Source organism: Rhinolophus sinicus, chromosome 13 (assembly GCF_057876585.1).
Source record: "Rhinolophus sinicus isolate RSI-liver-muscle chromosome 13, RSI-T2T, whole genome shotgun sequence".
NCBI lineage: Eukaryota > Metazoa > Chordata > Mammalia > Chiroptera > Rhinolophidae > Rhinolophus > Rhinolophus sinicus.
In genome coordinates this window covers 21,764,214-21,776,884 of record NC_142513.1, presented here as the reverse complement: position 1 = coordinate 21,776,884, position 12,671 = coordinate 21,764,214, and the positions used below count along the sequence as shown (strand labels likewise).

Sequence of the window (12,671 nt, the reverse complement as noted above, 5' to 3'; positions counted from 1 at the left end):
GGTTGTCAGTCCCTCCAACCTCCCCTAAGAGTGACTGTTTTTCTGTCACAGATTGAAGAATGGGGCCCCTTTGACTTGGTGATTGGTGGAAGTCCATGCAATGATCTCTCAAATGTGAACCCTGCCAGGAAAGGCCTGTACGGTGAGTGTCCCTTCTATTCTAGTGGCGCCAAGAGACCCTATATGTCACCTGAGTGCTAGTCCAGGAGGAGTGGCTTGAGACGGAGCTGTTTGCTTCTGGCCAGCCTTACCTGTCACCTAGCCACACGCCACTGTGAATCCTCAGTCCCCAGAGATACTTAAAAACAGCATTGCCCTGCTTGATGCTGTGTCCTTAGTCCGTCCAGAGCACTACAGGCAGAGCGACTGTAGCGCATCAGCTGTAGTCAGGTGGTCATTAGGAACCCATTGGTTTCAATATGGAGGTGTGGGCTGAAAGGTTTGACCCTGGCCATCCATCTTCTTTTGTGGGCTCAGAGGGCACAGGCCGGCTCTTCTTCGAGTTTTACCACCTGCTGAATTACTCACGCCCCAAGGAAGGTGACGACCGGCCCTTCTTCTGGATGTTTGAGAATGTGGTAGCCATGAAGGTTGGTGACAAGAGGGACATCTCTCGGTTCCTGGAGGTGAGGGGACCTACAGTCCTGATTGTCAAGACTGCATGGGTGGGGAAGGGCCAGTTGGCAATGGGGGTTGGTGGGTGTTGGAAGTGATTTCCAGGTTCTCAGCAGAAGACGTGGCTAGATCCAAGTGTAATGGAGTCAAGTGGGTTGGTTCTCTTACAAACATGAAAAATATTTGATCTCTCTAACCTCACCCCAAACCCACTGAAGTCAGAGATGATGAAACCATCATCTACTTTTGGAGGCCTCATGAGATTCAATTAACCTTTTTACTCTAGAGAGTTTTTTCTCCTTGTTACGAGAACTGCTGCTTTAGGGGCCACAGACACGTTAATTATCCACTGCTTCATACAAGCATTCTAGTAAATACTTTTTATATACTTAACGCATTTAATTTCCCCCAAAACTTTGTAGTTTAAGTTCTGCTAGAGAGATTATGTCGATGACAGATGGGTGGTGCAGGGCATGGTTTGCCAACACTGCATTCCTGCAACCAGGAGCTCGACTTGCCAGATGTTGGCTTTGAGCTGCTTTTACCGCCTGTACATAGCACATTCCGTAATTACCTGGAGTGCCCCAGGGCATACCTTCTCAGGATCTGCAGATTCAATCTGGTCTCTTTCCCTACCATTAATATGTGAGCACTAGCTATGTCCTCCAGCCAGATTCTTGATAGGAGTTGGTCTGTCCCCTGTCTGTCAGGAACTGTATGTCTTCCACAGCCAAGGATCAGCTCTGTCACCCGCCTAGGCCAGGCCCCACCCTGGCTGCCACCTGAATTCTGATGTAGGCGCCTAGCAGCTGTCCTTCTCTCTCTCTGCAGTGCAATCCAGTGATGATTGACGCCATCAAAGTGTCTGCTGCTCATAGGGCCCGATACTTCTGGGGCAACCTGCCTGGGATGAACAGGTAACACGGGGCTCCAAGTGGGACAGGTAACAGCCAAGTGAAATATACAGCTAATGGTTTGAGCCCTGATCCTGAACTCTAAGACAGAACCATGCTTGAGTCTTCTAGAAGGCGCTGGCTCTACTGAGAAATGGCCCCACCTGGGGCTTCAGACCAATCACTGATGTTATGGATGACACCTGTTAGGATGTACAGGCATTACCTGGGATCCCTGACCAGGGTTCCTCAGTCTATTCCAACTTATTCCTGCTCTGCCCATGGGCCTGGTTCTTACAGTGCCATGTGCTAGAGCAGACTGGGTGTTGTCTCCCAGCCAGGGATGCTGATGCTCTACACCCCAGTTGCCTGTCCCATTGGGAAATGGAAGGGAACTGTTAGATGCATCTGTCTCTCTGCCCCTCAGATGAAGTGACCCCCTGGAACAGGCCTGTGGTGATCCTGTGGAACCTAGAGGGAGCTGAGATGACATTTGATAGCTCAAAGCCTATCTCCCTCAGATTTTCTTAACCAAGAGATTTCCCCAACTTTTCATCAACTCTTTCATGTTGAAAGTTACAAAGCAAGTTGCTGAGGATTAATTATTTTTTATATGTGGCGTGCTAATTAAGGTATAAAATGTGATGGTAACGAAACATCCCAGACTTTTGCAAATGAGTTAAGCTTAAAAAATTACCCTTTAGAAGGAAGTGTTGGAAGCATAATAACTGACATTCGGTAAAATGTGGACAGGTGAGAAGGTACTGGAGTAGCTTGAAGGATTTCTTTTGGGTATCGTGCATTTTCATTTGGCTTTACCAGCCAGTCAGATGGTGCAGTGTCCATGGATGCAGTGAAATGGGTTCATTCACTTCACACTCAAGTTCTCGCTCTGACAGGCATTGTTGTATGTGCTGCCAGTTTAGTGGTGAACACCTCAGATGTCTGGTGTGTTCTCATGGAGTTGACAGGCTAATGGGTGGACTGTTCAGACAGTAAATGACCTCAGGGTCATGGCTGGAGTGAGCTATTGGAAGAGTTAAGGGTGGGGGGCTTCTCATTACAGCGGGGCCCTGAATGAAGGAGTGGAGTCATACAATTGTTTGAGAGAATAGCATTCCAGGCAAAAGGAAGAGGGTAAAGGGGATGATGAGGGTGTCAGGGCATTCACAGACCAGTTCAGATGACAGTGTTCCTTGCTTGTGGAGTGGCTGGGAGAGAGGAGAGCAGAGAACTCAGAAGTATCAGCCAAATTACGTGGGGCCTGCAGGTCATAGTACGACTTATATTTACTTTGGCATGGGAATTCACAGGAGGATTTAAGCTGAGCTGTAAATTCACAGTAGTTTGTTAGACGATATATGGATGAGGGCAGAAATGGGAAGAAACAGGAGGTGGTCCTTCAGAGGAGGAGGGTTGGCTGTTTATTTTGTGGTGACCCAGGAGGTTGCATCCATACACACAATGCATCCTGGGGGCTGTAACTCAGGGGTCCTGTGGAACCTAGCGGGAGAGATCAGATTCTATCTAGATAATGCGAAGGTATTAGGATTTGATGGTGTATTGGATGTGTGGTATGAGGTAAAAATAAAGAGTCAGCAAAGATGCCACAAAATTTTCTGCCTGAGTTGTGATAAGAACCAAGCTGTAGTGCTATATATACAGAGGGTGCCAAGAAAATGTATACATACGCATTTTAAGAAAGGAAAACTATTAAAATTGTAATACTCAATATACAAGTATACTGATAACAAAAAATTAATACAAGTCACATTTGACTTCTGCAATTATAGATGCTCAAAGTGGTTGCCATCAGCGTCCAGACACTTAACTGCTTGAGCAATGTTAACAAAGTGAGCACTTGTATACATTTTTTTGGCACCCTGGTATATAGCTGGCTCTGCAGGGTTCTAGGATGATGACGCAAGCATCAACCCAGAGGTCACAGACCCAAATCCAGTCTTTAGGCCAAAAACTGTCGTTTGTTTAGATCTCAGTTCTAGAATCAACATGAGGTGTGTCCTTTATGGTGTGCTGTGTTGTGTCCTTTTCCCCAGGTAGGTCCCTCAGCTCCCTTGATTTCATGGAAGAGCTAGCTGGGAATTGGGATAGGGGGGTGGCATTGGGGACCCTGGAAGGTGAGGTCAAGGAAGTTTCTGATGGAATCTAGGGGAAGGAACAGGAACATTTTGTGTGATTCAGTGGCCCTGCCCCTTTTGTGGGCACTGTTTCCATTCTTAAGTCTGCTTTCTTTGTGACCTTGAAGTTCCTTACACAGGAGCTGCCGAGGTGGTGATCAAGTCTGCATTCAGATCCTTGCTGGTTTTCTGCTCTGGAACTGCTCAACCACTTTGGTTCTAAAGTTCTACTCCCCCTTCTGGGAATCTGTTTGCCTCTCTCTGCATTTGCACGTTTCAGTGGTGAAAGTTACAAGGGTAAATCAGAGTTTGGTGAACCACCGCCTATCCTTTCTTCCTACGTGTAGGCACTTTTAGTCCTTAAAGCCTCTGGAGGCTGCATCCCCAGCAGTAAGGCCCCAAAGTATGGGTTTGATGTGCTTGTGGTAGCAATTGGACCTGCCAAGATCTGATACAAGTTTCTAAGACATGTGACCCAGAGAGATGGTGGAACTTGCTCAAGGTCATCATTCAGCCACTTTAGCAGTGGGGCTGGGACTGGGGTGGTCTCCTGACTCCTCTTCCTGTGCTTCCCCACCCTGCTCTCCTCAATGGGAGCTTGGCTTTGATTAATGTTAAAACTTGGCAAGGGGGAGCGTTTATTCCTGGGCTGCCCTCTCAAGGGGCTAGTCTATCCCTAGCTTCAGCACACAGGCTCATGCCAGTGTCATTTTCATCATGTATTTGTAGCAAGTCCATGGCCAGAACACATATTGTAGCCTTAAGCGCTCACTCCCACCTTGGGAGGTGCCTAGCCAAGGCCCCTTGACAGATGGTAGAAAGTAATGGGTTTTGGCTATTCCCAGGCCCGTGATAGCATCAAAGAATGATAAACTCGAGCTGCAGGACTGCTTGGAGTTCAATAGGACAGCAAAGGTAAGATGTGCTCACAAACGGTCTGTGGGAAATGCACTTGGTGACCTCCAAAGCTGGAACTTGACTGACCTTGGTGTCTAGTTTGTTCCTGCCACTCCCCCCACATGACCCCCTGGTGCTGGGCCTCTTTTTCTATAGAATTGTTCTGTCCCATCTGTCAAGTACAGAGTAAGAGAGGTTCTTGATAAAAAAAATAATCACTGAGAAAAGGCAACTAGACTTTCCAATTATGAATGCACATGTCATAGAGACACAAGATAATTTCAGCCGGTCCTCCCAGTGAGAAATGAGTAATTAATGCTTTTGTAAAAAACTTATCTGCTGACAAGTCATAAATAATTATATTAAGACCTCCATATATAAATTTAATTCTTAAATGTTTATATATCAAGCTAAGATCCATCAAAATCCTGGTTTGGTTGACCACTCTATAATCTGGGTGGATTTTTACATTTTGCTTTAATTTTGCTTGATCAGTGACTGTTGTCTTGGCACCCATGTGATCTCATTCGCGGTCACTTTTTTATCTCTTGTTCTCTCTGAGGCTGGTCCTTCCTGTTCATTCACTCCTTGGCTTTTGTGGGAAGCACAAAATATTCTTGTCCTTCCAACACTACTTTTCTGATTCCCTCTGAGCCCAGCCCTGCCACCTTTTCTCCCCTACCTGCCCTCCCTCCTCCATCTTCCCTAGGGCTTCTAAGCCTTGGATCAACCCAGAACCCTTCATTCTGTGCTTACTCCATGATGTCATTTTGTTCTCCAGTTAAAGAAAGTACAGACAATAACCACCAAGTCGAACTCGATCAGACAGGGGAAAAACCAACTTTTCCCTGTTGTCATGAATGGCAAAGAAGATGTTTTGTGGTGCACTGAGCTAGAAAGGTGAGCGAGGCTGCATGTGGAGAGGGAAACAACACAGATAGAAAGGGGAACGTGTGGTTCAGGCCAGCAGCACAAATGGACTTGCTTGCCTTCATTCTACATGGACCCACTGACCTATGTTAGGGGGGCTGGGAATACATTTTCAGAGTTAGTCCTCATTTCCTGGCCGAAATGGTAGAAGGGTGGTGATGAGGAGGAATCTGAAACATGAGGTCATTAGACAGCACCATCTGTCTGTGTTGGCTGCACTGCCCCTGGCATCTGCCTGCCTCAACATGCTGAGACACAGGGATGTAAGAGGAACCAGCTAAAGAAAACCTCACTGACGTGCCATTGCTCTTGCTCTTTCTCAGAAGATTCCTTCTGCCAAGTTGCTCTTCTGTAGGTGATTCATACTTAGCCACAGTCTCATACTTAGCCACAGTCTCCCTCTTCCATTTGTTTGGCTAAGTTGGTATCTTATTTATTTTGATTCAAAGAACCAACTCTTAAATTGTAGTTCTGTTCAGGTTTCAATTTTTTTCTTATTCCTTTTGTTTTTCTTGTTTATTTTGTTTTTATTTTTGTTAGAATATTTTTGTTAGAAATGTAAGAAGGGCTATGAATATGCCTCTACGTTTTTGGCTGTGTCTTGAAAGATTTGATACAGAGTATTTTCATTCCAGATGTCTGTTGTACAACTAGTTTTATTCTTTACTAAACAATAGTTTTCTTAGTATAAAAGCAAGTTCTAATTAATGGAAACAAACTGATGGGTAACCTGGCCCATATGTGCTGTGGATTATTCTATACAGTTGACCTTTGAACAACACAGATTTGAACTGTGTTGGTCCACTAATACATGGATTTTTTTCCCAATAAGTATATTGGGAAAATTTCTGGAGATTGCAATGATTTGATAAAACTCACAGACGAACCATGTACCTAGAAATATCAAAAAAGAAAAAAAAGAGGAAAAGTTAGGTATGTCATAAATGAATAAAATTTATGTAGATACTAGTCTTATTTTTATCATTTACTACCATAAAATATACACAAATTGACTGTTGAGGTAAGGCTTCCAGTCAACAGTAACCTACGAGTAGTTATGTTTTAGGGGAGTCGTAAGTTAGATTTGGATTTTCCACTAGACGGGCTCAGTGTCCCTAACCCCTGTGGTGTTCATGGGTCAAATGTATTTTGAGACCCAAGCCTAACATGCTGGGCTGGACCTACGATAATGGGTTGGTGCAGATGTCTTGTCATTCTGTGGAGGTGTTGCATCCCAAAGAAGCTGGAGGTGTTGCATCTTTGGGATGGTTAACACTCATTCAGCCATTGATCCCTTGGTGTGATTTTTAGTGTTTGATGGAAAACTTGGATAAGAATGAAGTCTAGTGTATCTGTAGCCTCTTACCAGGCCTGATAAAATCTTACAGAGGAGGCTGTTGGTATATTTGGTTGCCATCTGCCATCAACTCCAGCTTGGCCCTTGACCTAGCAACTGGATTTGAAGAGGGAAAGAGAACTCAAGATGCTTCAGTATACTCACAGTCAATTAGCTGAGCATCCGATGATTGAAAATAAGGTTCATTTTTGAGAGTGTCCTTGTTCCTTATTAAGAAAATTGCCTAACGTCTCCCATCTTGTGGTTTGAAGACAGGGACAGGTCTGTCTTCTGGTTATGCATACATGCATTCATTCGGGAAAGGTCCACTGAGCACCAACTGTGTGTGAGGGGCACATTGCTAGTGCTGGGGATGCACATAACAGGAACCCTCAGGGAAGAGTCATGCCCTCATTCATGACTGTCATTTGTGTGCTGAAGAACCTGCGGACCTGACCTGGGGATCAAGAGGGCTCATGTGAAGGCCCAGTGGGCCTGACGCAAGGGACAGGACAAAGGGCAGAAAGAGCAGTGCCATACTGCATGACCCATGGCGAGGATTTCCCAGAGGCACTGAGCACACTGGAGGTGGCACTTCTGACTCCCTGTCTTTTTACTCTGGTGCCCCCCAGGATCTTCGGCTTTCCTGTACACTACACAGATGTGTCCAACATGGGCCGTGGTGCCCGTCAGAAGCTGCTCGGGAGGTCCTGGAGCGTGCCTGTCATCCGACACCTCTTCGCTCCCCTGAAGGACTACTTTGCCTGTGAATAGTCCCCCAGGCACGCTGGGGCACTGGGGTGTGTGGGGGCAGAGCCGGGACCCAGGAGGTGCATCCCAGGCTCTGTCCTTCCTCAGCTCAGCTGTGTGGGGTCACGCCGCGTACCTCAGCGGGAGCAGAGCAGCCTGACCCCCTCCTGGCAGGGGGAGCCCGAGGTGCCACCTCCTTGTGCACAATTCAGCCTGGCCACTCGGAGTGGCCAAACACGGTGCTCATTTTGTCTTCTCTTAACACTTTAAAACTTGAAGTAGATAGTAAAGATGGCTTTTTTTCCCCCTCCTGGGTTTATAGCTCAGAAACAATGGCTAAGATACCAAAACTACAGTGCTGACAGCTCTCCAGTACTCAGGTCAATGCTGAAAAATCACCCAAGACAGTTATTGCAAGACTTTAATTTTTTTAACACATCTGCAGCTCCTTGTATCCAGGAGTGTGCAGTGGTAGACATGTAGCTAAGGGACTTTTTAAGGGCCCAAGGATGCTTTTTTCCCCTAGGGCTAGCAGAAAAGGAAATGATGTCTACATCTTCAATTTTACCCAGCACGGAACCCTGGTCTCAGTATAAAGGGCTGGGATCCATCGTGGGGCTGTTGAGTATTTCCCACACCGATGATGATTTCAGCAGGGATGACATCATCATCACATTCAGGGCTATCTTTTCCCACAAACCCAAGGGCAGGGCTACCCTTAAGCTAAGTCTCTCCCAGTGACTGCAATAGAACCCTCCGGGGAAGCTCAGGAAGGGGTGGGCTAGGTTATAAGCTGCCATATATTCTGTAAGCAGGTATGGCTTCTCGCTATTTTCCTCTTCCCCATGTGAGAGGAGTGAAGGGAGAGGCTTAGGTAAGACCACCCCCACCCCCAAATGCACCCTCTAGATTTCTGCAGGCACAGATCCCCAGATAAGTACGACACCCTAATTCTTAAGCCTTTCTCTAAACCCGGAAGCAGTGACAGCCAGGGGCAGAAGCACATTTCTCGCACTTTTCCCCTCATCTAAGAGTTTGCAGGGGGAAAACTACAATAAAAGCTCCAACCTCCAGAGATTTTAAAGTCCTTTTTTTTCCCCGCAATAAATCATTTTGATAAGTTGTTTTTAGGGATAATGGGAGGTCGGACAACGTGCATTTCAGAAATGCTGTCGTAATGGTTTTTAACACCTTTTTACTCTTACTGGTGCTATTTTGTAGGATAAGGAACAACGTTGACAGGTTTTATGGAAATTTTTTTATATACTTTTAAAAATCTCAGACTTCTATTTTTATGTTTTACCATTTTCATAAAAAAAATTTTTTTGTGTGACCGGAGCCACGTAACAAGTATGGGGGGAAATCGTGCCTTGTTTCAACAGTTTTGCTACTTTTTAGGCTGAAAGATGATGAATGCCTAGAGTTTACCTTATGTTGAATTAAAATCAGTATTTCTCTATAACAGTGTGGTGTCCCTTTTGTTCTTTTGCAGGTCAGATTTGGTGGGGGGGGCATGGGAGGGTCTGGCTAAAGTGGAAAGGTGGGTGGTTGAAGTAGGTCAGTCATTCAACAGCACAGTGCAGGAACGCCATGGTGATTCCAGGCAAAACAAGGTCTAGTGCCCTGGTCTCTAAACTCCAGTGTATTAGCATCCCCTGGGAGGCTTGTTAAAAAAAGATTTCTGGGTTCCACCTTGAGTTTGATTCACTGAGTGGAGTGGAGACTGAGAATTTCATGTTGCTGGTCCAGGGACCACACTGGGCTAGTGAGTGGGTTTCTAAACCTTGGCTTTCAAAACAAGTGACTGGAGGGTTTGAGTTCATTTAAAGGCTTGCTGTCTGGAACATCTCTCTCCAGACAGTTTCTTATAGCTCTTGGGTAGCTGATCAAGATGACTGATTCAAGAATCCTGGGGCTGATTCTCCCAGTTCCTTATTCCTTTGTGGGATTCTCCAGCACCTTGTTCCACTGCTCCCAAGTAGTCATGTTGCAATTCTGACACATTCAGGGAGGGGACTTGGCCCCAGGGAAAGGACTGGTTGGGAGTGGCCCCACAATTCTAACAGCTGCCCTTGGCTTCAGCTTTTTGGGTGGAGCGTGTACCTGTTGATCTTGCAAGCTTAACCTTGCAACTCCATCTTAAAGTTTACCTGAGGCCACTCAGCCAAGCCAAACGCCCCAATCTCAGAGCCCATCATGCCGAAATCCTTTTGTCTCACTACCCCTAGCCTTTGGTCAGGGAAAACCCACAAAGATTTAAGTACCTCTCCAGAGGCTAATACTGGTCAGCTGGTGCATGTAGAGGGAGAAAGTTGTGTATATGAGGAGGCACGTGTAGTGTTATCAATTGAACATCAGTTGGAGTTGGCAACTCTAAGCCTCTTCAACTGTAAACTAGGTTCTAATCCTAGCTACCTCCTAGTTGTGTGCCTAAATGGTTTGGCCCAGAGTTGGAGAGGACAATGAGAAACGAATTGTTTTTCAATGCTGCTGGGCTAGAACAGCCCAGGTGTGAGTTGCCATGGTGAGACAACTGGCAATTAGCAAGCTGGGCTGGCACTCCTCTCTGAGGTGTTGAGACCCCAGGGGCCTTGGCTGCCCTGTGAAGCCATCTTGTGAACAGTGCTGCACCAAATGCCAGGACAGAATGAAGCAAAATAAGTCCTGGCCCCAAAACCCCAAGAGAGGAGATGGACAAGCCTTCCAGGTGAGGCGCCCTTGGGTGTCCTGGCCTGCTTGTGGGGCAGGCTTGGGGAGGCATTGGAGGGACTATGGGGGTCCCTCCAAAAAACAGGTTTTTGTTTTCTCAAGATGGCCAGGTTCGGATCTGAGTGATCCCAGACTCTGCGGCAAGGGGAGAATGTGATGACCAATCCTCTCGGGAGTAAGGGGTTGGAGTTTGCATCCCATGTCGTCCTTTTCTGAAGCAGTCTTCCAGTTTCCTTGGGTTGTATTCAGGGTCTGGCATGTTGCCAGCGTCACTTTTGGGCAGGTAACTCCAGGAGTTTTTTTTTTTTTAAATCTCTAAAGGGTGGGGATCATAAATCCTACCTACATCCTAGGGCTGCTATGCGTGTTCAAGGGCATGATCAAGGTAAAGTGCTTTACTGGTGCCTGGCATGCAGTAAGCCGTCACGTGTATTGGGTGGCATTGTGATAAGGCAAGCCATTAATCAATGCAGTGTTCATGACGGTTCTGGTAGTGATGGTAGCCTCCGATATTCATGAATGTATTTTTAATGTATTAAAGTTTTAAAAAGGAAGGATGGTAATACTCTACCAGGCATTGCATAGGAGCTGGGTGACAGCAACGGCAGCGCCTGGTGTTGAAGTTGTGTCCATCACCGTGCCCCACATGTTGGGGTCCCCTTGCTCCTTATTAGGGATGAGAGTGGATACGACCTTGCCTGGGGATGCAGGGACTGGCCTCTGGACAGTTCCATGGCTGTTTGGTGGGGGATCAGCGCCAGACACGGTCTCCCACTTGACCTCAGTTTCTCTGGTTTTCCTGCCAACTGCTTCTTGAGTGATCCTTCGTTCCAGGCCTGCATTTGGTCCTTGATTCTTTTCTGCAGCCTGACTGGGTGCCTATCCTGGCTTCACCCCCTCCTGATTTGTGTTCTTGGGTGTGCGCCATAGCTTCTGCCTCAGTTTACCCAATTGTAAAACAGGGATAATATCAACTTAAGGCTGAAGTGTATGTGAAGTGCACGGAAGAGTGCTTGTGGGTAGGGAGTGCTGAGCAAATGGCAGCTGCTTTATTGCTGGTGGAGAACCCAGCAACCCTGGAGTAAGGCTGTGATTATCATGATTATAGATAAGAGAATTCAGACCCAGAACAGACCCAAAGCCACACAGCTAGTGGCAAAGGAGTTGTGAGTTGGAATCTGTTCTGTGAAGCCAAGGTCTGCTGCTATTTCTCCTTGGCCTCACCTGCATCTATTTTATTTTTATTTTGTGTGTGTGAGTGTGTGTGTGTGTGTGTGTGTGTGTGTGTGTGTGTGTGTGTGTGTGTTTTGCTGGAGCTTGAAATAACCTGCTGCCCTTTGCAGCTTGGGGTGCAATTTGCCTACCTTTCTTGCTTCCTTCCCTTCTTACTTTCTTACAGCCTACCTTACCTCTTCCCCTTCCTCTTTTCTGCCTTCTTTCCTGTCTTCCTTCTTTCTAACTTATTGATTTCTTAAAATTTTTTATTTTAAAATAATTTCAGACTTACAGAAAAGTTGCAGGAATAGCACAAGAATTTTGAATACACAAATTCCTCAAACGTTGACATTTTGCCACATTTGTTTTGTCATCCTCTCTATTATTTTTCTCTGAGCCATTTGAGAATAAGGTTCAGATATGATTTCTCTTTACCCTTGAATCCTTCACTGTGTATTTTGTAAAGACCAGAACATTCTCTTACATAACTACAGTACATTTATCAGGATCAGGTAATAAACATTCATTCACTTATATATCTAGTCTATAGACCTTATTTAAATTTTGCCAATTGCTCCAATGTCTTTATAGAGGAAGAAAAACAAATAATATATATAATAAATATGTATATAGACTAGTGTCTATTCCAGAATCAGTGTATTTGCTTATTTTTTATTTTTAAAACTTAATTATGAAATATACAAATAGCAGTGTATAAATCCTGGCGCTGCAGGCCTTATAACCTACTCTGCTCTCTGAACTTTGGTTCATCCTGAGCTCTTAGCATCGCAGTAAGAAAACAGAGGTTGGCATTACTGGAGTTGGTGATTGCTTACTCTGAGTCTTTGCACATGCTATTCTCTGTCTGGAACAGCCTTCTGCCCCATGCCAGACTAGTCCTCCAGGTCTTATCTCTTCCAGAAAGCCTCCTTTGTTCCCAGGATTAGGAGCCTTCCATAATCTTGAGCCCTCTTTCCATGTGGATAGATGGAAGACTCTATCCCAGCACAAAGCTCTCTATTATAATTTCTTCTTTTTGTAGTTGTCTCCTTCATGAGCTTGTGAGGTCCTTAATGCAGCTGAAACCTCCCAACACCATTTTTGAGTTCAGTAAACTTATCATACATTTGGAAAACTCAGGCCTTGAAGTTATAGTTTTTTGTTTTGTTTTTGGAGACTCACAATTTC

The 12,671-nt window shown here is 45.6% G+C and overlaps 1 protein-coding gene across 8 annotated transcripts in view; it reads left to right on the top strand.

Moving 5' to 3' along the window:
• DNMT3B (DNA methyltransferase 3 beta) overlaps positions 1-9,021 on the top strand; it is a 39,084-nt gene extending 30,063 nt beyond the window's left edge. For 4 of the 8 annotated variants that reach the window (XM_074317490.2, XM_019748534.3, XM_088789200.1 and 1 more), the window contains 6 exons: positions 52-142; positions 478-626; positions 1,447-1,532; positions 4,492-4,561; positions 5,325-5,443; positions 7,442-9,021. In XM_074317490.2, coding sequence (XP_074173591.2) covers positions 52-142; positions 478-626; positions 1,447-1,532; positions 4,492-4,561; positions 5,325-5,443; positions 7,442-7,583 — 657 coding nt within the window. In that variant the 3' untranslated portion in view covers positions 7,584-9,021. The remainder of the gene's footprint in view (positions 1-51; positions 143-477; positions 627-1,446; positions 1,533-4,491; positions 4,562-5,324; positions 5,444-7,441) is intronic. The other 4 variants (XM_074317491.2, XM_019748535.3, XM_074317494.2 and 1 more) reach the window with 1 other exon arrangement.
• Positions 9,022-12,671: the final 3,650 nt, after the last annotated feature.